General features: G+C 38.2%; 1 protein-coding gene and 1 long non-coding RNA gene across 5 annotated transcripts; both read left to right on the forward strand.

Annotated features, from left to right (window-relative positions):
• The first annotated feature begins 2,840 nt into the window (after nt 1–2,840).
• On the forward strand, nt 2,841–21,167 carry si:ch211-225b11.1 (uncharacterized protein LOC561694 homolog). 4 transcript variants are annotated; one of them, XM_031308995.2, is made up of 14 exons: nt 2,841–3,245; nt 3,280–3,534; nt 6,776–6,910; nt 11,276–11,486; nt 12,397–12,529; nt 13,164–13,298; nt 14,158–14,261; nt 14,872–14,996; nt 17,917–18,029; nt 18,549–18,689; nt 18,826–18,925; nt 19,117–19,217; nt 19,327–19,494; nt 20,695–21,167. In XM_031308995.2, exons 2-14 carry the CDS (start codon nt 3,312–3,314, stop codon nt 20,806–20,808), a joined length of 1,803 nt encoding a protein of 600 aa, XP_031164855.1. In that variant the 5' UTR covers nt 2,841–3,245; nt 3,280–3,311; the 3' UTR covers nt 20,809–21,167. The 4 variants fall into 4 exon arrangements, with proteins under 4 accessions (XP_031164855.1, XP_035849052.1, XP_031164861.1 ...); XM_035993159.1 differs by having other exon boundaries at nt 2,842–3,222; nt 3,257–3,534; XM_031309001.2 differs by lacking the exons at nt 2,841–3,245; nt 3,280–3,534 and adding an exon at nt 9,605–9,724 and having other exon boundaries at nt 6,818–6,910.
• Nucleotides 21,168–21,360: 193 nt separating this feature from the next.
• LOC118493427 lies at nt 21,361–24,644 on the forward strand. The gene is made up of 2 exons (XR_004895378.1): nt 21,361–23,818; nt 23,946–24,644. It is a non-coding gene; the product is annotated as an uncharacterized LOC118493427 (long non-coding RNA).
• Nucleotides 24,645–25,369: the final 725 nt, after the last annotated feature.

The following is a 25,369-nucleotide window of genomic DNA, read 5'->3' on the forward strand; positions in this document are numbered from 1 at the left end:
AGGCGGTGATTAAAAGCAAGTTGATCCTACTTTCATTAAGCGTGTCTTAACACATTATTTTCAGTTACAGGCAGTTTTTGAGATCTCTGTCATGTGTGGAAACCTAAGACAATATTAAAATATTGTTGTTTGTGTTGTTCAACCTCCAGTAGGTCTATCTCAAAAGCCAAAGTACTTTTGGGGTCTTCCTTAGCACAAGTCTGCACTTCAAAAGAATCAAACTGAACAGAGAATGCATTTAGGTTACTGTTTTTTGTTTTTTTGTCTTATATATACATATTCAAGCGCGAATGAGAACCGTTTGGAGGGGGATGCCAGGTTGTGCAAAAACAAAACAAAAAATAAAAATAAAAAAATAAACGAATATTCGAATGTCAAATTTTCAAATCAAATACCAACCCACCGAACGAATATTCGAATATTCGGGTCCAGCCCTATTGTGCACACATTTGTTGTGGGGTCCCTATACCTCCTTCATTATATACCCAATACCCAAAACCAGTCCTCACTTACTCCTATGATGCGTGTCAGTTACTTTGGTAATTTGATTAAACACGATTTGCACGATGGTGCACATTCCTAAACTACATTTTGACACAGGGCAAACTAATTTTGCAATTCATCAAATATATAGTACAACCAGTTAAAACACAGTGAACATAGGGCTTTAGGGACCCCTGGGGGCCTGGGTCCCCGGTGCAGTTGCTCGTTTTGACCACTTTGTAATTCAGGCTTGACGTTTGCACATTCCGGGTGTATATATAAGTCTTATCCGAAAACCATACGCAGAGTCATATATGTACCGTAGACTGATATACGGAAGAGGATTAGGGCCACGTGTGAAAAATGTATTAGAGCTCTGAGCTTTTAAGTCAGAATATTGAGAATAAATCAATCTTAGAATTCTTTAAAATAAGAAAAAATACCAATATTCTGAGAATAAAGTCAGGATTCTAAAGTTATATATGAACATGCCAACTCCACACACAGAGTGCTGTGGTTGAAGGGTTGATGGTGCTAACCTAACCAAAACAATCACTACCTCACCGCTGTGAAAAGTGCTACAGTATGGTCAGAATTAACATATTTGTTGTCTCCAATGCAAACCTGGGACATTTTGGAAGTTCATTCTTGTGACACATCTGTTCACATAGGCAACTGAATTACAAGGCTTTAAGCAACAAGGCTTTTATTTTGAAAAGAGGTGTGCCTTCACTCGCTTGACAATAGCCAGAGCAACAAGGATGGAAAAGGATTTTTGCACTGTTAGTAAAATACTGTAAAAAATAGCCATTTTCTAAGAAAAGCTTCTTAATTCATTTTATTCTTGTGTGCAGATCTTTGCGTGCCTATGAACTGTCGTTGACATGTAAGACTTACATTATGCATCTTGACTAGACAAATTTAGACATTCATTATGGTACAGCATTTGTACTGCATTCTTTTTTCACCAAAGAACCCCAAAAAAATTCACCCAAACTCGGAAACGCTTAGAAACATTTTTGACATTGAAGAGTTGTGCAAAGGATTTTCACACAGGTGCATTAGAGATTCATAATTATGCAAGTAATTTCTATCAGCTATGAATAGATGTGTTCCTTTTTTTCACAGTTAATCTAACTGAGTTTTAGATCTTTCTATGAGATCTGTGTAAACTGTTTTAAAAAAAGGGCGTGAAACCAATGAAAAAGTGTTAACACATTTGCAAGATAAGACTTGTGCTGTGCTAAGAAGGCGGTGATAAAAAGCAAATTGATCCTACTTTCATTAAGCGTGTCTTAACATGACTGACATTGTGTAGTCAGTTATTTTCGGTTACAGGCAGTTTCCTCTTTTGAAATGTCTGTCATGTGTGGAAACCTAAGACAATATTAAAACATTGTTGTTTGTGTTGTTCAACCTCCAGTAGGCCTATCTCAAAAGCCAAAGTACTTTTGGGGTCTTCCTTAGCACAAGTCTGCACTTCAAAAGAATCAAACTGAACAGAGAATGCATTTAGGTTACTATTTTTTGTTTTTTTGTCTTGTATGCGGCTGTTGTTGATTTTCACTATCATAAATTCTATTTGTGCAACAATTTGTGCACACATTTGTTGTGGGGTCCCTATACCTCCTTCATTATATACTCAATACCCAGAACCAGTACTCACTCCTACGCTGTAACACTACCTAGCCCCAGGTATTGTGTGTGTCAGTTACTTTAGTAATTTGATTAAACACGATTTGCACGACGGTTCACATTCCTAAACTACATTTTGACACAGGGCAAAATAATTTTGCAATTCATCAAATTATATAGTACAACCAATTAAAACACATTGAAGATGGGGCTTTAGGGACCCCATGGGTGCCTTTGACCACTTTGTAATTCAGGCTTGACGTTTGCACATTCCGGGTGTAAGTCTTATTTGAAAACCATTGTACCCAGAGTCAAGACTACCGTAGACTGATATATGGAAGAGGATTAGGGCCATGTGTGAAAAATGTATTTGAGCTCTGAGCTTTTAAGTCAGAATATTGAGAATAAATCAATCTTAGAATTCTGAAAAATAAGAAAAAATACCAATATTCTGAGAACAAAGTCAGGATTCTAAAGTTATATATGAACATGCCAACTCCACACACAGAGTGCTGTGGTTGAAGGGTTGATGATGCTAACCTAACCAAAACAATCACTACCTCACCGCTGTGAAAAGTGCTACAGTATGGCCAGAATTAACGTATTTGGTGTCTCCAATGCAAACTTGGGACATTTTGGAAGTTCATATTCTTGTGACATCTGTTCACATAGCCAACTGACCCAAGGCTTTTATTTTGAAAAGAGGTGTGCCTTTACTCGCTTGACAGTAGCCAGAGCAACAAGGATGGAAAAGGATTTTTGCACTCATGTTACGTTACACAAGACTGAGTTGGCTAAATGGGGAACAAACGCGGTGCACGTGCGTGTTACCGGTCATTGTGTTGTAGGCTGTCCTTACTGCCTTTAAAGGCGCATATAATAGGCTTTCATTAAAAATCGCTAATCATTATTAGCCTAAGTAACCAGACGTTCAGGAAGTTCATAGTGGGTCTGAGTAACGTTAGACCACCACAGAGAGTTTTTACCTGGGGGTAATTTACTCGTCAGGGTTCATTAAACGTAATCGATGCATTGGTTCGGTCTAAATTTAACGTGATTTGTTATTTTTCGGATGTATGATAGGCAGTAGACAGTGTAGCGCAGCACTGTCAATTGTGATAACAAAAATCGTTGCTTACACTGTCAATTGTGATAACAAAAACCGTTGCTTAATCATCGCTAATTAAGCCACAATGGAGGTGAGTCCCGACAATTTAAAGATACCCCCTGATGAGAAAGATTATGCTTTGAGACCCTTAGACCTCAACGCGATATCCGAGAAGAAGACTGTGGATGCAGAGACTCAGAGACCCACATGGAGTGGGCGGCTGGAATTCATCTTGGCATCGGTGGGGTACGCGGTGGGACTGGGCAATATCTGGAGGTTCCCCTACCTGTGCTACAGCAGCGGTGGAGGTAAGACTGAGGTCAAGGAAGTTGGCTGTAATAACCCTGGCCTGCAAGATAACCTGAGCAGGGATGGACTAGAGAGAAATGCGTCTTCAGGGATACAAATGATATAGGCTACAAATGTATAGTGAAATAGCCTTCTATTTTGCATCGGCTGCGTAAGAGTGTTGCTGTTGTATAACCAAAATTCAGAGGTGTTTCTAATATTCTGCCCCCCCCCTCGTGTATGTAAATATGGGGGGCAAAACATTCAATATAATGTAGTCCAGTACATCACTACTTTTAATAAACATATAGGCTAGTTTAATTTACACATTTCTGATAAAGTCACCAAAAACACTACACATTTTTATAAAGGTAGAATCTATGGCTGAACTGTTTGTATTAATGTGCAATAGATTATGCAGGTGTACCTAATAAAATGGCCTCTCAGTGTATAATAAATACAGTAATTCATGAAAATAATGATCATGTAATAATAATATGTCAAAGAACGTCATCAAGTTTTGACTGACTACTATTCTGACTGCCCTGTTCAGAATGTTTAGCTTTTTGGGATGAATAGGCATAGAGAACAGTCACATGCAGGATGACAGATAAGAGCTACATGAATGCCTTTTCATAGAACAATAGTCTCAGTCATAACCAGTGTCAAAACAACTGTATAGACTGTAAGGAAAGATTCATCGCTCAAGCTGTGTAGCAAGTCTATCCCCTACACACTTTAATTAATTAATTATTAAAGCATTTGTCAATTAAGTGTGTTAAATGTTAATGAAATTCATATTTAAAGTTCTGTAAACCAATTACTTTGTTCAGGTTTGTGGGTGGCTGGAGTCTATCCCAGCACATATTGGGCAATACGAGGCAAGGTAACCCTGCACAGGTAGGTTAGAGGGAAGACTCATAAAAGTGCTTTAGTTTTTGAGATACCCCTATACCCCAGATAGTGTGACACAACCCATGAAGTGAAAAGAAGTGCACACTAAAGCCAGACCGAAAGGTAGATGATACACCTGCACTCAAGTAATTTCATAATGCAAGCTCTGCTTGAACCCAAATATGATGTGAGAGTGGGCAGGGAGTTCCTCTGTGAAAATCGATGCATTGATGAAATACAGTACTACAAACAGAGAGTACAATAAGCTTAAATTCAGAAATGGGACATACACCAAAATGAGTATTTTTACTTTTGATACTTTAAGTATATTTTGATGCTCATACTTTAGTAATTTTTTAGTAGAAATGTGAATGCAGGACTTTTACTTACTTGTAACAAAGTATATCCACACTGCAGAGATGGTAAAAGTACTCACTTCCCGTACTCAAGTAGAAGTACAGATACTTGTGTTTAAATACTCTGGTAAAAGTAGAAGTACTGATTTAACTTCTTTACTCAAGTAAAAGTAACAAAGTATAGGCTTGGAAATTTACTTAAAGTATAAAAGTAAAAGTAGCCTTGCGAATGACACCCATTTTTTATGCAAAGCTACCTGGACCACACAAATGTTTACTAGAGTGCAAGCTGAGAAACTTCAGTGGACATGGAAAAAAGGCTCTTTATATGCCATTGCCTACATTTTAAATGGATGTCTGCCAATTGGCCTAAAACATCACATATATGATTATTGACAGCTTAATAAGATTCTGACTGAGTAGCAAGATATGAATTCAATTGTGATTCTGTGAGAATTCACAGATCCAGTTTCTCTTTTTTAATCTTCCCCTTAACATTTAAAGGAATTTACATGTATGTGTGTGTGCTCAAATATGGCTTCTGGAAAGAAAATAAAGGATAAAATATGAATTACTAAACAGGCACTAATTCAGAAGTTCCCCAGACTTTTAGAGTTACAAATAACAACCACTAGATGCTGCGAATGAATGCCGCCGAATCTGTCGAGTCGTCTTGTAGTGGTGCGTCAAGTGCAACGTATATTCCAATCCAATTACAGTAGATTGAATTCGGTATTGATGATGCGAAAAAAATAATGACGGTAACTCCACTGAAATTATTTGAAACTAAAGTAATGAGCCAAGTTTGTAAAATGTAAGGAGTAGAAAGTACCGATATTCTTGTTAAAAATGTAAAGAGTAAGTAAGTAAGTAAGTAAAAAGTCGGCACAAAAATAAATAGTAAAGTAAAAATATCTGAAAAATCTACTTGAGTACAGTAACAAAGTATTTGTACTTCCCATCTCTGCCACACTGTGGTATTGGCACTTTTAATTTAGTAAAGATCTGAGTACTTATTCCACCACCACTTCAACTGGCTGATCAACAATGCCATCTCCAGAGCCTTGCTGCTAGCGTGGTTAAAAACAAAGATTTATTAAACATGAGCTTTTAAAACTTAAGTTTTTGTAATACTGTAATACTTTTTAGTTTCACGTATATTTACAAGTGACATTTTCAGTGCAGGATTTTTACTTGTAATGGAGTATTACTTTATAGTGTGCTGCTAGATCTCAAGATTTCCGATGCCTTCCCACTAGCCTAAGGTTTTCAAGTCTGTCATAGAGCTAACACATACAGTACAGATGAAGACATTCACACCTGGTAGTTTTAGAGTCGCCCCTCTGTTCACATGTGTGTCTTTGGACTGTGGGAAAGTAAAGGAATGATATGAAATGGATCCACCATTTAAAACTGAAATTGCCACATTTTACGTGGAGGTAAACTATGTTCTCTTCAGCTGATGGATAAAAATGACAAACACACACTGACAGTTGGGATGTTAGAGTTTTGGTAACTGTATGTTAATTAACAATCATTCTGTAGACACATTATGCAAGTACATTTTGTCTCTCAGTCATGTAACATCGTCTGTGTTGTAACCATGACTCGGCACAATTCAGCACAGCATGTATGCGGCTGTTGTTAAACAAGAGCTTCCGCCCTTGATAGCCTTCATTTTCACTGAATTGAAATAACTTTGTGGTTTATTTTAAGGTGTGGGGGTTGACCAATAAGCCTGCAGTTGTGAATAAAAGTAATGGACAGGCAGGATGTGTTTTTCATTATTAAATACATACATCTATTAAGAGAAATGTGTTAAGCATAAACATATTTTTTCTGAATCATTTTTAACCATTAATAAAGTCATTAGAAACCTGTTATACAGTAAGTATGCTTTATCTAAACAATGACACAGCCGTTACCGTATCTCACAAGGCACCATTATATATAATCAGGAGATAGCAGTATAATCAGCTACCCACTGTTCTTTTCTGTTCTTCTGATTCAGGTGCCTTCATGATCCCTTATCTCACCATGGTGCTCCTGTGTGGCATGCCTCTGCTCTTCATGGAGTTTTCTATTGGGCAGTACACTCGTCTAGGGCCAGTGCATGCTCTCGCTAAAATCTGTCCCTTGTTGAAAGGTGAGTGACTCTCCAGGCCAGAGGCTTTTAAACATATGTCTGGGAATTAGAGTTCACGTATCTACATTTTTGAGAGTGGTAACTGTAATTATTTAAAAAAAAAGAACTAATTTATTTATTTTACCATAAAGGTGTTTCTTTAATCCATTGTTGACCAAATTACCTCCCACAAAAGTGAATAATTAACCATCAGTCCCAGAAATCCCAGTTGATCAATACAGTATGTACACAAAGAGCTCTATGCTTTTGAACTAGATTTTTCATGGAGAGGACAAGGCCTCAGATTTATAAACTGTATAAACAGAATAGTCCTATCGACTAATCCAGATTATTTCCTTAGAGGTGGACATATTTCCATGTATTTAATAATTCCAACAAGTGAAAATATTATATTTTATATATTATATTATTCTGACACCACATGAATGCAGCACAAATGTTAATTGTATATTACAAAAATATATTGTGTATCTGCCCTGTGATTCAGATCTGCTCCAAAATGTAATAGGTTCCTCCACCAAGTTTCATAAAAAATCGGGCCTGTAGTTTTTCTGAATCCTTCTGACAAACAATCAAATAAAGAAACCAACAAACCGAGCCGAAAACATAACCTCCTTATAACTAGTGTGCCCCACCAAACGGGACAATCCTCTGATCTGCTAATGTTCTCCTTGTCTTCATGTATGAAGCCCTTCGCTTCAGTTGAGAAGAGGTTAAAGTTGGTGTGTCCTGCACAGCATAAATTACAGCAAATTATAATATACGTATAGGTGACTGTGTTGTTTTAGGTCTGCCACTGAGGTCATGTTTTTGGTCCTGATTGTGTTTCTGTTTGTTTGGATATCTCAGGAACAAAACCAGATTTCACTGATATTTGGTGAAACTTAGGCTATGTGTCAAGAAGCAAGTGATTTGTTTTTTACTGCAAAACCGGGAATGTTTTTAAAATGATTTCTTAATTTCTTGATATTGTGAGATAGGTCATTAAAAAAAAAATTCACATATTTCTCATTCCCCATACACTTAATTAAATGAAAGTATTTGGCACCCCAAGTTTATCTGTGTCTTTATATTCAATGCAGATCTGCATCCATATCCAGACTAAACATTTTAACATTTTCTGTTATTTAAATGATCACTTTAAAGGACTGTGTAACATCGTTGGAGTGTTTAAAATTTTCTTTTTTAAATAAAATGTCATTTTCTGTCTGATAAATGGATTGTTTTTACATGTTGATGGATGGGAACTTGTCAAGTGGACATTTCAATCACTGCTATATTGTTTTGACCTCTTTATCTTGAACCATTTAAACATAAAGCAGTAAGAAAGAAATTATTTAATCAACTGAATCATCAACTGAATATCCAGAAATGTGATTTATCTGAATGATAATGAAGTCACATATGGGTCATTTAAGTCTACATCAGTTCTTAAAACAAATTGTAACCCGTTCTCACTCTGAACTCGTAAAATACGGACGTTTGGACAGACGTAAGCCCACCCACGACCTTTTCTAAACTCAGCTGTCCCGTTCCCGCGTGTCACGGAAATGTAAGCCCACCCACACCCTTTTCCTTAACATAACTGCGTCAAAAGGGACGCCAATAGTCCCGACCAAGCGTGTTTAGTTAAAGCAGCCATATTATGCTCATTTTCAGGTTCATAATTGTATTTTAATGTTGCACCAGAATAGGTTTACATGGTTTAATTTTCAAAAAACACCATATTTTTGTTGTACTGCACCGCTCTCTCTCACTGCTGCAGATCCTCTTTTCAGCTGGTCTCTGTTTTAGCTACAGAGTGAGACCTCTTTTCTTCTTCTTCTTCTGTACTATCTTTGATTGCACTGCACATGCCCAGTAGCTCAGATGTAGATCATGTCAGCTAGCTAGCTCCATCGACAGTAAAAGAAAGGCTGTTTCTACAACTTCTGTCAGTTACAAGGCAGGATTAGCTGGGAGACTTCTAAATGAGGGCGCACATGGAAGTAGTTCTTTTGTAGATTATGGTGAACTTGTGTGGTGTTGTAGCAGTGCTTTGCTATTGAGAACAAGGTAGCATGCTAGCGTTAGCATGCTAGCGTTAGTGTTAGCATGCTAACGCTAACGCCACGAGCTAATGGTTGCGGTTAGCCTGCTCGTTTTGGCTTGTGACGTCACAAGCCGTGCCGATTTTGAACAGCTCACCCAGAGACTGAAGGCAGGACACATTCAGAAACTGTATCTCAACAGCATGGATGGATTTTTTTCAAAGTTTGTATGTGTGTGGAAGCACCAGAGACACAAAATAACACCCCAAATCCCAGAAAAAGTGATTTTTTTCATAATATGGGCACTTTAAAGCGCGTTATATGACGCTAAAGGAGACTTTTAGCGTCAATAACAACGATGAAGGCACCTGACCAAGCGTCCGTATTTTACGAGATGGGAGTGAGAACCTGTTGAAACATCAGGCAAATCATGTGAATCAGTATAATGGGTAGTTTCTTTTAATAGCAGTGCTTAAAATCATACACGCCAGGAGGTATTTGCAAAATTGTAAATCAAACATGATGAATGAAGTGAAATGTGTGGACCCAGAAAGCACTGGCACTCACCCGGCAGATAAACAAGAGCCCAGCCATCAACAATCCGCACTTTGATTGAATTGAAAATGCTGTGTGTCTTGTTCTAACTTGAAATGTTTCTCCATAGTTTTCTTATCTCTTTAAAGACAGAGATTATCTACCCGGTCAAAACGTATGGGTCCTTCACTTGATTTATCGCTCATTTCTTCCTGGTTAATGCTCTGTGCTAAACAAGGGCCCAAAGCAGGTAGTTTTTTCTGTATGTTCTTTTGAATGATTTCCATGTGCAACAAACTGTGCAGTTTGCTGTGATATATCTGTAATCCGCGATGCCCGCAAATATCTATCACAAATCAACACAAGTCTAATTTACTGCAGTATGCTTAATCACAGCATATACACATGTATGATTTTAATTGGTTACATTGTCTGCCACTGCTTTGTTTATTGTCTCATTTGTCCCAGTGAGGGCATCTAGGGGACAGGTGAGGCATGACATGGTAACACACTTAAAAAGAGGAAACAGGAGAGGATAGCTCTAACTGATTCTCTAAAACTTTTTTTCAGCTGTGCCTTGTTTTTGAGTCCAGCAGACTGATGTGTTTTGGCAGTTTGAAATGACTTCACCACTGTGTCTGGTGTACCAGTGGAGCAGTCAGCCATGTAAACTAGATGTATAGAGTAAAAGAGGCAAACAGCCAATGACAAAGAAAGAAGCGCTTACAAAGTGGTTCTAGCTGATCCTAGAGCTCAGAGGGGGTTTCCTTTGGTTCTTATGATGACACAGAACTGTTTTTCAACTGCCTCTCTTTCCATTTTTTCAGATAGTCACACTGGATCCAGTGGAGCATGGCATTCCAGTCTACGAGTAGAAATATGTTTTCAGGAAGCTAAGTTTTTATATAACACAATGCAAAAGATCAAGAATAGGAATTTAGAAAAAACATTTTTTTGACATTCTTGAAAATGTGCTAATTTGCTTTCTTGCTGAGAGGTACTGTAGATGAGAAGATCAATGCTACTCCAACATGAGAGAGTGGTATTGATCTTCTCATGTAACTCTCAGCAAGTCAGTGAAAAAGCATATTTCCCCAAATGTCTATTGCAATAAGTGATATCAGAATTTAAAACTAATGTTTTTGTTGTGTCAGATAGTACAAAAAGTAGTTTTTTCTAGAACAGTTTATGGAAGACAAACACTAAAAATGTCGTATAGAGGATACTTCATTGGTGGCTTTTCTGTATTTAAAATGGTTCAGGGTAAGTTATCCCTGTCCACACCCTACTGACATGTTCTTAAGCAAAATAATGAACCTCTACCTGTAGAGGCAACACTCTTTAGCTGAGTCTTTGCCTGGAATTATTTGAGGAGACAGGTGAACAAATAGAAAGACACCTAGGGTACACACACCCCAAACTGAAATCTGATGCACAGCTAATTAGCTGTGCATCAGATTTCAGAACCACATGTGTTAAAAGACTGAATAGTTTACATCTGTGGGAGGACTTTGATCCCACCCATTTGGTCAGGAGCCATGGAATTTCTAATCCATGGCTCCAGGAATGCCTTTTTTTTTGTGGCCGAGTTTGCTTGACTTCATTTTGGCCACCACTGACCAGAGATTAACCCCTGATATTGGCTTTTCTCTGTTGTCTATCTTTATGTGAGATGTAGGCTGTACCCATAACTAAAAGATGACAGTTTTAAGAAGTAAAGTGTACAACTTCCCCACAGATGGTATATTTTCTGCGGACTTGTCTCACTTTGTGTCCTCCCTCCTTACGTGTCACTCTGCAGGTGTTGGTCTGGCCACAGTTGTTATCTCTTTCGTGTTCTCCACGTACTACAATGTGCTCATAAGCTGGGCACTTTTCTATTTCTTCAACTCATTCGGAGCAACCCTCCCCTGGAATTCCTGCAACAACACCTGGAATGCTGTCGGAAACTGTTCCAGTGGTTTCCCTGGCAACACTACCCACCTGCAGTCTGCCAGCCAACAGTTCTTTGAGTAAGAATAGTTCACTGCATTTTCACCTGCAGAAATACAGTATACTCTATCTATATATTTACACTTTTTATGGCACTACTCCAGCTGTCTTTTCATGTTGATACATTTATCGGAGGAAGCAGCCCTCATTAAAATCCTGTGGTGTTTTTCTTAATGGCCCTGAAAACCTTTTTTTCTTAATTATCTTCTTACTATGAAGCGATGTGGGTCTAACATTAACACACTTTTCTGTCTGTGTTGGTTATCTTACATGACAGATTTCTGTATTTGTTTTTGTCTGAAAAAAAGTAATGTCATATACTTTACACATACGTACACCAATCGGGTTTTAACAACATGTGAATGAACATCAGGGGTGGGAGGAAAATCGATACAGCATAGTATCGTGATATTTTCCATGGCAATACTGTATTGATACACAGACGCCAAGGATCGATCTTTTATTATATATGTGTTGGTAAGTTTGTCTGCTTGACAATCCCATTTTGAAGCAATACAATTGAAGTGAGATGAACAAACAGAAATGTATCTATTTAGATAAAACAGATGTTGACAAAGTTTCCTTTTGGGGACATAATTTGAAGTTGGGAAAAAATTGAAGTTGGTAAAAAGGTTATAAATTGCAATATATCGCAGAATATTATAACGTATCGTGAGGACTCTGGTGATTCCCACCCTTAATGAACATTTGTTGAAAGTTGTACGCTTGTCTGTGAATTCAATCTGACCAAACTTACCCACACAGTCTTGATTAGGCAGATTAGCTGAGCTTTGCTTTTGAAACTCTTAATAAGTATAGCTAAGTTTGTTTTAGTTTTCTTAAAGTTTAAATTTTCAGGGGCTTTGAGGATACAATATTGGGAATCACTTGCTATTTGTATTTACACGCTTCTTTTTCCTCTTTTTACAGTCACAGACTTCTGCAGAAAACCAGTGGTATTGAAGACGTTGGTGGTGTACGCTGGGAACTTTTTGGCTATCTCATTATTTCCTGGGTCATCGTGTATTTATGCATATTTAAAGGAGTCAAATCCACTGGAAAGGTCAGAAGATGTTTTTATGCATATAGGGGTTATGTTTAATGTTGTGCCGGCCCCATTCTTTAATTTAATTGTTTAAAAACCTTCTGTCCTGACATTATTTCACAGTTAATATTCGGTTTATAGTTTATAGTCTATCGTCTGTAGTCATTTTTTTCTCAGAATGACATCTAAAATAATAAGTTTGTAACTGTGTTTGTACCATACACGTTTTATGTACTATATCCTACGTAATGTGTTATTTCTTTTGCAAGTGGGATACTTATGTTGCTTGCTCAGGAATTAGATACATATAGTGTAAAACGCACAAGACAAGCTTCAGATGCAAAACAAACATGTTTTGCTCAGCCGACTCATTATCAGGACAGAAAACGAGAAATGAGAAGAGCTTTGAAATTGGGTATCCTAGCAACATGCATTTTTTTAATACAATTTTATGTGATAAACTGTACAGTAATTTATCAACGAGAAAGTTTTGACCTGACTTGATACGATAACCTCGTGATATTTTCTTGAACAACCAAAACACAAATCATCCGCACTGGTGGGGCAGTAGCTCAACTGTTGCAACCCCAGCTACACAAAAAAAACGCACACAATAATCAATTTCTGCTTCTCACTGTTTTGTGTCACACAGGTTGTGTATTTCACCGCTATATTTCCGTACTTCATTCTGTTTGCCCTGCTCATTAATAATGTGCAGCTTCCTGGCGCCAAGAATGGTATCCTCTACTTTGTGACACCTGTCTGGGGCAAACTGTTTGAAGTAAAGGTGAGTCTCTGTCAAGACTTTAGTTACACATTGGCATCAGATAGTTGAATCCAACTTTTAGTTTAATTATTATCTCATACGGTATCAAATTTATATGTAACTTGTCTGACTGTCAGAGAGCGAGGAATTTAATGCAAATATCATTCATTTTCTTAAAATTGAATCCTCTCTTTTCAGAGAGTAGGCTTTTATCTTGTGTTTGCTCAACCTTCAACTTAGCAAAAGCTAGAACTGCACCAGGGAGAGGGGAAGTGGTCATTATAGCCATATGATTGCAGCAATGAACTTAGATTGCAAGTGAAATATTCGGCTTTGAAGATTTTAGGCACAGCTGTCAGAATAAAATTTCAGGACAAAAAGCTAAACTAGATCCAACGAAGGAGCTGCAAATCTCTCAGAATATTCTAGTAGCTACTGCTGTGTATTTCTTGACCAATTAATATGACAAGAAAAAATAAACCGGATACTTTCTAAACATAGGTTTAGTACTGTAAATGGAAACAGCAGATATAACAGACATACATTTAAACGGTCTATTTCTCTAACATTAAATATTTGTGCAGTATTATGTTTTAATAGATGCATTTGACCAGACACATGCAGTCAGGTTAAAACTTCCTTTGTACTTGATTATGTTGATTCCTTTACAATGTATTCATTACTAAATGTGCAATCGCACACATTTTAAAAAACACTGCTCAAACACTCAAACACACTTGAAACATGTTTTGTTCTTGGAAGACCCCATCATTCAGGGTTAAAGGCTGATTGAGAAAATACGTTTCCAGGGCCTCAAAAACTAAATTAAATGAAACTACACTGAAGTTAATCCTCACGCTCTCCTTTATCTCCATTATAGGTTTGGGTTAATGCAGCTGCCCAGGTGTTTAACTCCATTGGAATAGCATTTGGCTCCATGATTTCGATGGCTAGTTACAACAAGTTCAACAACAACATTCTTAGGTAAAGATTTATACTTTTGGTGTGGAAAATTGTACTGTCTTTGACTATGAATATCTCAAGCCAAACAACACTATTCCAGCCAATCGGTACCAGGTTGCAAGTGATGGGGGCAGGGGGACAGGGGGGAGTCAGCGGCCGGGCCAGGAGTTATCACCAAGAAGAGTTTGCAGAGAAACAGCAAAAGAGGAAAAGGACTACAGAATACAAATTTAAAGAAAAGTTGTATAATCAGGAAACCTTAGCTTAATACCATCTGCATAGGAGGGACCAGGGAGAAATGAAGAAAGTTTGACAGGAAATTAAGAATTACTAGTTTTCTTTAGAACAAGATGGGTGTTTTAATACAGTATATGGAGGCCTCGGCTCCTCTGTGGGATGTAGAAAACATACCAGAAACCCTTAACTGCCCTACATTATTTACCTGCTAGAGCCACTTTTTACCAATAATTTCTGACAAAGTGAGAGCTTGTTGATCCAGTACAACAAAAATGTAAAACAGCTGTGTTAATGATCAAATGGCTGCTTCATAATCTAGTACCTTTGTTTCCCTGAGTTTCTTGGATACTGTTACTGTCCTAACATTGTTTATTTCGTCCTCCTTCTCTCCCAGGGATGCTTTAATTGTATCATTTACCAACTCATTCACTAGTATCCTGGCTGGCTTTGTGATCTTCTCAGCTATTGGCTACATGGCTCATATACATAACCTCCCAGTGGACAACATAGCTACAGATGGTAAGCATCAAGCCTGGAAAGACCATCACACCACAGTCTCAAAGCTTTGTTTTATTTAGACTTGACATGATGTCAGGGTGTTACAGAAATGCAGATGTAGATACAAATAGATACCAAACTTTTCCTCTCTCTCAGATTTCAACATGTGCACACCTGCTTTGAATATTTCAAATGTGCACGTCACTCAGGAATATTTAGTAGTCTACAATTTCTTAAAGTGGCACTCCACTGATTTTAAACATGAAGTTCAGTTTACTCTACTTAGCCTGTTGTATAATGTGGCTATGGAGAAGCTTTATAAGTAAAAGAAAATAAATAAATACTCTGATGATGTCATGTTATTAGACTAAAGCCTGCATTACAATGTAAGAATTGGATGTTTAGGAGGGAAGGAAAGTCTAATGAAAGATGTTATTAAGTTGCATTTTGGGAATTTTAGAATGCAATGTTTTTGGAGCTTGACCCATGCTAGAGACTAAAAGTCAGGATATCTCTGCCTTTTCTGCCTCCTGTCTCTTGTTTATTTTACTCTTACAGCATTGCTAAATTGCTAGAGTACCCCTTTAAGTAGCTGTTATGAATTATAGCCATAGCCACAGGGTTTAACACGATGACGATAGAGAAGCGACCAAGCAGCTTTTTGTTTGTACATTCAACAAGCTGGCCACCGAAGCGCAGCACCCCATGGCAGCAACCCGTTGATGCTGCTGTCGCTGCTACGTCACCCAGATCGTTGGTCTGATTGGTTGACTATCCGATTGTGTACAGAGTCATTTGAACTATGCCTGTTGATCACGCCTGTTGTGCAGAGAAAATACAGAGCAGACTCCCCAGACTAATGTTCAATCTTAAAAGATTGAGCTTGGTCTGGTGATAGCCAGACTAGGGGATACCCGGAATTTCCTCAGGCGTCTGAGGTGAAACAGTTGTCTTTCACACAACTGAGTCAGTATGCAGCGCCAAGGTCAGACCCATGGTGATGTTTGCTATCATCTCTTTGGTCTTGCTGACATTCATGAGTATGTGTTTATCCTGACACTAGCAGATCAGGTCCTCTACTTCTTTCAAGTAGGCCTTCATACTTTATTTTCATTTTCAGTTTACAAGAACAAGAACAAACGCAAACAAATAACCCCCCATCCCCCCTCCCCAAAAGGATGCTCCAATATTTTTAAGTAGGCATACAATGTTTTGAGGTCAGTCACATTCCAACAACACATTATCCACATAATCTAGATAGGGCTGCCAAATTTTAATAAAGGTGTTGTATCCCTTTCGAAGATTATATGTTATTTTTTCTAAAGGCACACAGTTATTCATTTCTAAATACCATTTTGTCATGGATAGAGGGGAATCAGACTTCCATGTGACGGCAATTCATTTTCTGGCCACTGCCAGGGCTATTTCCAAAAAATTTATTCGAAATTTGTTAAGTGGTTCATCAATTTTCATAAAGTTCCCCAGCAAGCAAAATTCTGGGTCAACAGGTAATGAAATCTGATTAATCTTAGACACAACGTCACAAAAGTCAATCCAGAAATCTCTCACCTTCACACACAACCAAGTACAGTGTAGGAAAGAGCCCACATCTGCAGCACATCGGAAACATGTATCAGATAGATCAGGCTTAGACTTGTGAATTTTCTCTGGGGTCAAATACAGCTGATGAAGGAAATTATAGTGGACAAGCCTGTACCGTGCATTAAGTAGGCCTTCATTGTTGTCTGTGATCAGGCCCACCACAGCTATGTCATCAGCAAACTTGATGATGGTGTTGGGGTCAAAAGTGGCCACACTGTCGTGTGCGTACAGGGAGTACAGCAGGGGACTCAAAACACAGCACTGGGGTGCTTGTGTTAAGGATGAGGGTGGAAGAGGTGTGTCCGCCCCCTAACCACCTGGGGTCTGCCTTTCAGGAAGTCAAGGATCCAACTGCACAGTGAGATGTTTAATCCCAGGTCCTTGAGCTTTGTGACGAGCCTGGAGGGAATTATGGTGTTAAACGCTGAACTGTAGTGTGATCATTTCACCTACACTGCAGGTAGAGGATTAGCGGTTTGCAACCTGCAATCACACACAACAATGTTTAAACTGACTATATATATATATATATGGGCGTTCAGTACATATTTTGAAACTGTGTTGCAAAGAGTGTTCCGATTAAATTCTCTGTATAAAACTAATCTGTACTCAATCTTCCTCCAGCAGCTGCAACTCATGCCATCATTCATTCTTTATTAACCATTGAGTTCGACAAAGTATTGTTTGGTCTTGTCACATTGTCCTTTCATGAAATAGTTCCCATGGTGTTCTTTAACACCTCGTGTCTGGCACCAAGCCTAAATGAACTGGTCTGATAACATCCCAGTAGGCTATTCAACCAGAAAAAAACAAGTGGTTTTGAAGACAAACAAAATATTGTTGGTTATGTTAGCCACTTACTATTTCACTGATAAGAAACTGTTTAGAAAAGGTTCAGCCCAACTGGTACACATTTGGCTTCAGGCTTCAGTTTTCTCATTTCCCTCAGCAAAAAGTCATGATTACCACTTTGCAACATACATGGTTTTATATACTGTACAATCTTTAGTTAAACTCCACATATAGTGACCTCTGGTGGCATTTTGTTTCTACAAAACAATACCTGGGTTTAAGCTAAGCCACAGCTGCAATTGAGAAAATAAATATGAATTAATTGATCCCCAGACTAAACTACAGCCTCTTTGGGTGTATGGTAGCAATTGAGCTTTTTAGGAATATGTTGACATTTTGGAAAAAATTGCTCGTACAGTAAATATTTAACCTAAGCCAGCAGCCGGTTAGCTTAGCATGAACACTTGTGGTAGCAGCTAGTCTGCCTCTGTCCAGAAGTACATTAACAAGGACCTCCTACCAGCACATCTACTGTTTCATGTTTCAGGTCCTGGTTTGGTGTTTGTTGTGTACCCTGAAGTCCTCTCCACCATGCCTGTGTTTCAGCTGTGGGCCCCTCTGTTCTTCTTTATGCTGCTGTGTCTGGGCCTGGACAGCCAGGTAAACACTTATATAATCACAATGACCCGACTGAAAGTTTTTCAGGAGGAAGGCACACTTGTGGGGAAATAGGGCAAATGTTTTCATTACTCAACCAAGGTAGTCAAAACAATTACAGAGGTTTTCTTCCAGCATTTAAAACTGTGCTCATTCAGGCTGACATTTCTGTGAAACTGGTTACCTAACTGTGTCCACCTCTTGGCCATGGACATGGAAATGATTAGTGATTAAAGTAAATAAAGTGCTGCTAACCCTAATAGACTGTCTAACTCTAACTAGAATAAGTGTATAAATGTGCATTAGTGACCTTACTTAATGAATGAATGAATGAATGAATGAATGAATGAATGAATGAATTAATTAATTAATTAATTAATTAATTAATTAATTAACTAACTACTTAATTGCAGCCCAAACAAATATGTCTCAAAGTCATGACAAATCAGGAGGGAACCACTTTTTACACAGTAAATGGGACCACTATGTTAAAACGCAGTATGTGTTTTCTGTGTGCTACAGTTTGCCACAGTTGAGGTGGCTATAACGTTCATAAAAGATGAGTTTGGCCCCCAAGTTCTGCATTTCCTAAAGAGAGAAGAGCTGCTGACCCTGGCTGTGTGCATCATTGGCTTTGTTCTGGGAATTCCCCATGTAACCAAGGTACAGCAAAACTCTTTTACTTCTCAAAGAAACATATCTGACGATATTTGGTAGCCTACATGTGGTAACAGTTGTAGCATAAGTGACAGTGTTGTCATTTTGGCCTTCCTCTCTCTCGCTTCTCCTTCCTGCACAGGGAGGAATCTATGTTTTTCAGCTGATGGACCACTACACCGCTGTGGTCTCCCTTGTGTTCCTGGCTTTCTTTGAAGTTGTCGCTGTCTGCTGGATCTTTGGTAACATAATGTCCATAAATTCAAACTCAGTTGTCCTGTTTATGGTTTTAGACTTTAAAGCCATCATGATTTGCTGTGGCTGGTTTATTATTAAACTGAATTCTAAACATCTTTCATATCCACAACAGAAGGAATCTGTATCTGTATTAGTAGTCTCTATTGTTTAATCAGCTTATGTCTTTTTCCATCAGGTGTCCCACGTATCTGCTTAATGGTCGAGAAGATGCAAGGAAAAACTCCAAACATCTACTTTCGTCTCTGTTGGTTGCTGCTCTGTCCTCTCTTGGTGCTGGTGAGGTTCAAATTGTGATTGTTCAAAGTTCAAAGTGATTATCTGTACAATAATGTTAATAATGATGGTTATGTAATATAGTTTTAAGACTATCCTTTTCCCTACATAGTGTATACTGATCTCCAGCATTGTCCAGTACACTCCCGCTCACTATGAAAAGTACACATACCCAGGGTGGGCTGAAGTAGTGGGCTGGGGTGTCTCACTGGTCTCCATAGTGTGGATCCCACTGGGAGCCATTCAAGAGATCTATAGCAACAAAGGCTCACTTCTTCAGGTGAGTACAAGAGTCATCAATTATACAAATGGATGAAGCATGTGTATCTCTCTTCAGATGCTTCTCTACCATCCTAGGTTAAACCACACACACTACATGTTTGGGTCATAATTTCACTTGTGTCCTTTTGGCACTGAAAATATCTCACTGACAGCTTTCATTTGATATAATGCTCATATTTGCCCAACATGGCACATACTGTACGCCCCATTGGCTGCAAGCCCTCAATGTTGTTAATTAGCACAAAACACAAAGTATATAGTATTTGGTCACAAACAAAAGAGTTGAACAAATTAAAGGAACACGCCGACTTATTGGGACTTCAGTTTATTCACCGTATTCCCCAGAGTTAGATAAGTCCATACATACCCTTCTCATCTCTGTGCGTGTCGTAACTCTGTCTGGTGCACCCACCGCTAGCCTAGTTTAGCTCAGATCCTGGAGGTAACCGGCTCCATCTAGCCTACTGCTCCCAATAAGTGACAAAATAACGCCAACATGTTCCTATTTATATTTTGTGATTTGTATAGTCACAGCGTGTACAAATAACAAGGTCACATGAGACACAGCCATCTTCTAACCGTATACAAACTGGGAACTATATTCTTAAAAGACGAAGCGCTGCTACTTGGACGGAGTGATTAGTGCAACACCTGAAAAGCACCGTTGTTACTCTCTGCTCCTCACCACAGGGCTTCTTGTGTGCTGCGAGCAGATCACTCCGCCCAAGTAGCAGAAGTAGCAGTGCTTTGCCTTCTGAGAATATAGTTGCCAGTTTCTTTTAAGATAATTTTTTTGGGCATTTTAGGCCTTTATTTCCACAGGACAGATGAAGACATGAAAGGGGAGAGAGGGGGGGGAATGACATGCAGCAAAGGGCCGCAGGTCGGAGTCAAACCCGCGGCTGCTGCGTTGAGGAGTAAACCTCTATATATGTGCGCCCGCTCCACCAACCGAGCCAACCCGGCCACATGTGTACCAATTTTAATGACTACCATCAAATAGTTGGTATCCATACTGTCACAACACTAGTGTGGGAGGAGATATTAGGGTGTTATGTGCAGAGCTGGGGCTATGGCTAATACTTGTGAATAAGTAACTATTTTTTCTTTTTTTCTTTGTGCCTGAGCTGACCAGACCTGCTTGAACAAAGTTTTCTAAAAGGTTTGTTCCTAAAATATTGCCTTCTCTAACCCTCAGAGACTTAAAACAGCTATGATGTCCACAATAGACCTGGATGCTGAGGATCCCCTGCCAGAAAAACAAAACCTAGACAACCCAGCATCTGAAACCTTGCTTACTTCAGTGGCATGATCAGGAATACAGCCAAAGCCGATGGAATGAACTGTTTTTACACTGAGATACACAATCGTTAAGCTTCTATCATACAATTATAATTTAATCCTATTTTTTTCTACCAAAGGACGGATTCTTTATTCTATCTTAAGGTTAATTAAATAAAATTAAATTTAGATAAGAGTGACCGTGTGCCTTGTCTAGACAATGCAGGTGTTCATTCCTACCAAAGATTGAAATTTAAATGATTATTTCCTCCCCTTTGGTTTATTAATCAGTAAACCAGTGCCTGGTGTATGCATTGGTGTTTTCTCTTGCAATGTGTAACTAAGAGTAAATTATGCATCTATGGTAGAGGCATTCAGAGGCGTATTAACTTTTTAGCATTATCTATAGACGGACTCATTAAAAGACCACTTTTCTTTATCAAATTTGTCACAGAGGGGGTAAAGAGGCATGTCCTCCTATTTGAAAGTCTCTTCCAAATGCACCAGGGAAATGCTACCTTCTTTGGCCTAAATGTTTGTGACCAGAACCAGAGGTACAGTATATTTGTGGCCTTTAAACCCATAAAACATTGTGCTGTTCCGTTGTTTACAGGTGGAGTCAACAATCTTTCTCCAGAATCACCCTTAATGTTGCATTCAGGCAATCCTCATCTACTCATTTACTAAGTTAAGAAATCTGAGTGTTTGCTCAGTGTTTTGGTTTTGGTGGTCAGCACCTGGAATAGATCAATAAAAAACACTGCAATCTATAGCTAATAGAAGCTAAACATACTGTAACCTCTCTACTGTTTGTTCTTGATAGCAGCCTGGGTGTGTTGTTAATCCCAAGACAACAGATCAAGTTAAATGGATATATTAACACCTTTAACACTGACTTCATGATTGACGCAGACTGCCTGAATGCATCATTGGGTTTGACCTCTGAAAGGAGCAAGTTCAGCTGGTCTGCAAATGTGGGCCTTCAGAGGATCCAGCCTCTGAACTGGGACACATAGTCTCAGCCTGAATAGAAGGGAGATGTTGACAATGACACTTGAGTGTTTGTTTTTGAATATATTTTATTTTATACATTTTAACTTTCCAGTGCCTGAACACCCTTCGCAAAAAGTAAAAAAAAACTTGAAAACACATAAGCAGAGGTGTTCCAAAACAAACAGAAAACAAAAACAGAACCAGACAAATACCATTTTTCTTCAAATTACAGACATAAATAGTTTACATGCATTTTAATTGTGGATGTCTCTCAAATGCACTGTGTCAAAGAGACTCACTTGTGAGTGATGTGATCCAGGCAGCAGGTTAATGTTATACCAGTGTGTACTGAGCTCTAATGAGGGTGAATCAGTGCTGGGATTTTGTCTGCTCTCCACAGGTTGAGGATTGAGTTTATATTATTGTTCAGCAATGTTTTTGACATTAACTATCTTGGAGCAGGCAAGAGTTTTAGAGATTATACATGGTGCCTTTGATCTTACATGAAGCTGAATTGGGCTAATGAGGGTAGATAATCTTGAGGGCAACACTTCTCTGGTAACTCTCCATTCAGTGTTTCATATTGTATTGACCCAAAATCTGCAGTTAATCACTGTTTTTTTTCACACTTCTTAACAGAGAAAGAAGCCAAAAAGTCACTTTACTGGAAACATATTAACATAACAAGCTTTAACTTAAGTCATGTTTTTATTTTCAATGATTGACCTTCTCTCTTGACGTCTAGGGCGAGTTTAAAGTTAGATTGTACCAGATCCAAATTCTGTCAAATCCACTCGGAGAAAAGGGTTCAGTCAGTGTGGGATGTGTAAGCTTTGGGTTAATATATTATGTAGACAAACTACCTCAACATGAAATGACCAGAGGAGATATGTGTATGTGGGAAAATCACACTTTCATTGGAGATTGTCTAAAATGTTGTGCCCTACATTGCTTTTCTGTCTAGCTTATCAAACAAATCCTCAGTCAGGAGTGCCTTTTATCCAAAACATGCTCTGATAAAACAAGCTTAAAACACAATATGATTTTAAAATGAATATGTTTCTTAACAAAGATGCATGCATTTTACACCTTATCACAACTTAAAGGTGAAAATGCTAATTTGTTTTCATATTTCTTTTTTTTATTGAACATTTTACAAGAGAAGCATCATGGAACTTAATTTTGCATGCCTCAAGTGCCTTTCGTTAAAAGGGTTTTGTTTTTAGATGATCTATATTGAATTTGACAACCAAAACCTGCTGCATTATTTTACTTTGTCATGAATTGTATCAGTTATTTAAATGTGCAAGGATCTATTTAGACACACTTGTACAACATAATAGGTCACTGTTTACACTTTTTGGTAATTGGTCTTTTAATAGGAATTACAGACTGTTAGGGGCTATTAACAGAATTACGCTTTTAAAACAAATTGTTTAGAAATGTACAAAGTCTGGGTTATTTGGAAGAAAAAAAAAAGATTTACAACCATGTGTCATGGTTTGCTGACAAGGTGGGGTTTCATCTCACCCAAACACCACATCTGCCGATTTTAGTGATTAGTTTTAGATGATCCTCAATCAATCAAAGCTGCAGTTTGTGGCTGAATGAAAACCTGCAGATTGTCTTTGCTCCATGAAACAAGACTGCTAATCCCTCATTTCAAATATTCTCAAACACAAAGACATTTAAAATGTGTGACTCAATACTGTTATGTTATTTGTTACAGCTTCATGCTGTTGCTCCTAGTGTCTGCAATGAAATCTGCAGTGTTCTCACATTCACATACTAACAGTGAACATGCTGATCAACAACTTTATATTTCTAAGGTGAGATGGATTCTTTAAATTCAAGACTCAAAAGTGTTTTCTCATGTTTTATGTTTGTGTTTGTTAAACACAATCCTACAAATCGTTTTACTAAATTTAATTTAGATTTTTCATATACTATATATATTATTTTTAATCATATTTCTATTGTGCTGCTGTTGTGTTGATTTGTGGCGTCTTAACTTTTTGTTAAATAAAACGCCTTCATTCTTAACCCTTGTGTTGTTCTTCGAGTCACCGGGACCCGAAGGACAACACAAGGGTTAACTATATGTTTATTTGACGTTTTGTAATACAAAACGTCAAATAAACTGGATGGGTCCGGTGACCTGAAGGACAACACAAGGGTGTCAGTGAATAACTCAGCAAAAGTTAGCATCATCTGGATTATTACCTCAGAGAGTCACTGGGTGGCAGCATAGCAGCAAAAAATGCATTTAACAACACCAACACTGCATTATTTGTTGTACTTGTTTATCTGAAATAAATGATTTTGTTGCAGAGCTTTCAATGATCCGAGTTTTAGAATTTATTTTAAAATCCTCCTTTTGGTTTACAAAGCAGTTGCTGGTCTGGCATCAGTTTATAGCCTTGCAGATCTCTCCAATCTCACAAAGTGGAAATCTCCTCCATGTGCCTTCGAGCACTTTTAAAATATGCATCTAAAGAATGTAACAGTTTGTCTGCTGATTTCAAACTTGCCCCAACACTGTGTTCCTTTTAAACTTTAAAAACTGAACTTAAAACAAAAGTAAAGACCTTCCTATTTACTCGAGCGTTTTCTTTAATGAACATAACATATTTGTACTGTATGCTTGTTTGTATGTGTGGATATATGTACCATGTAGTTTTATCTTTATGTATGCAAGGATGTCTGTTTATTTGCACATTTTTTGTTTTATTTTGTTTCATGTATAGCACTCTGAACGGCTTGTGTACGATATGGTGCTATACAAATACATTTTAATTGAATTGACTGCATGGGGAAAATTTAAGCAACACACAAATGTGTTTGATAGCATGTGGACAGCAAAAAAAAAAAAAATTCCAGACTTGCACAATTGTTTTGTTTAGACTTTTTCAACTTTGGTGTTTTTTGTTTTGTTTTTCTATTTTAATGCATTTAACATTGAATGCAACTTTTTAGAATGACTCTTAAGAACAGCTCCCCCATAACATTCTTCCTTATGAGCATATTGGTGCCTCCATACTGTACATGTTATAGTAAAAACACCTCTTATTACTACAGTATGATTTGCTGCTGTCATTTTTATAATGTAATAGATGATTATAAATGCTATTGGCAATTGTACTGTAATTAAAGACACATTTTTATGCACCAAGGGGTTAGGCCTGTATGACTGCACTGGGATCTAAACACCATCTACTGTCTCAGTGTGGTCAACACACTGAGCAGACACTACGAGTATAAAAGAGAGCAGAGCCAAGACAAATCTGAACGCAGTGTTCTAAGAGCTTCTGAAGTTAATTAGACCCCCTTGTCGTGAAGTGGTGCTGCAGCAGTGCCCTTAGCAGAACTGTTCGTTAATCAATACACCCTTCCTGCTTCCCTCATGACAAAATGGATCATGGGCAATAAATTAGTGCTGGGAGCGCTGGTTGATCAATGGCCATAGACAGTGCAGCTCAAGGGGCAGTAAATCAATGGTTAAACATGGCACGGGGGGAGTGTTTGTGAGCCTGAAAGGGCAATGAAGGGGGAGATGGGTCACTGTCTTAACTCCTGTTGTGGGGTGTGAAGACGTTTAT

This window comes from Sander lucioperca, chromosome 2, assembly GCF_008315115.2.
Source record: "Sander lucioperca isolate FBNREF2018 chromosome 2, SLUC_FBN_1.2, whole genome shotgun sequence".
NCBI classification, from domain to species: domain Eukaryota; kingdom Metazoa; phylum Chordata; class Actinopteri; order Perciformes; family Percidae; genus Sander; species Sander lucioperca.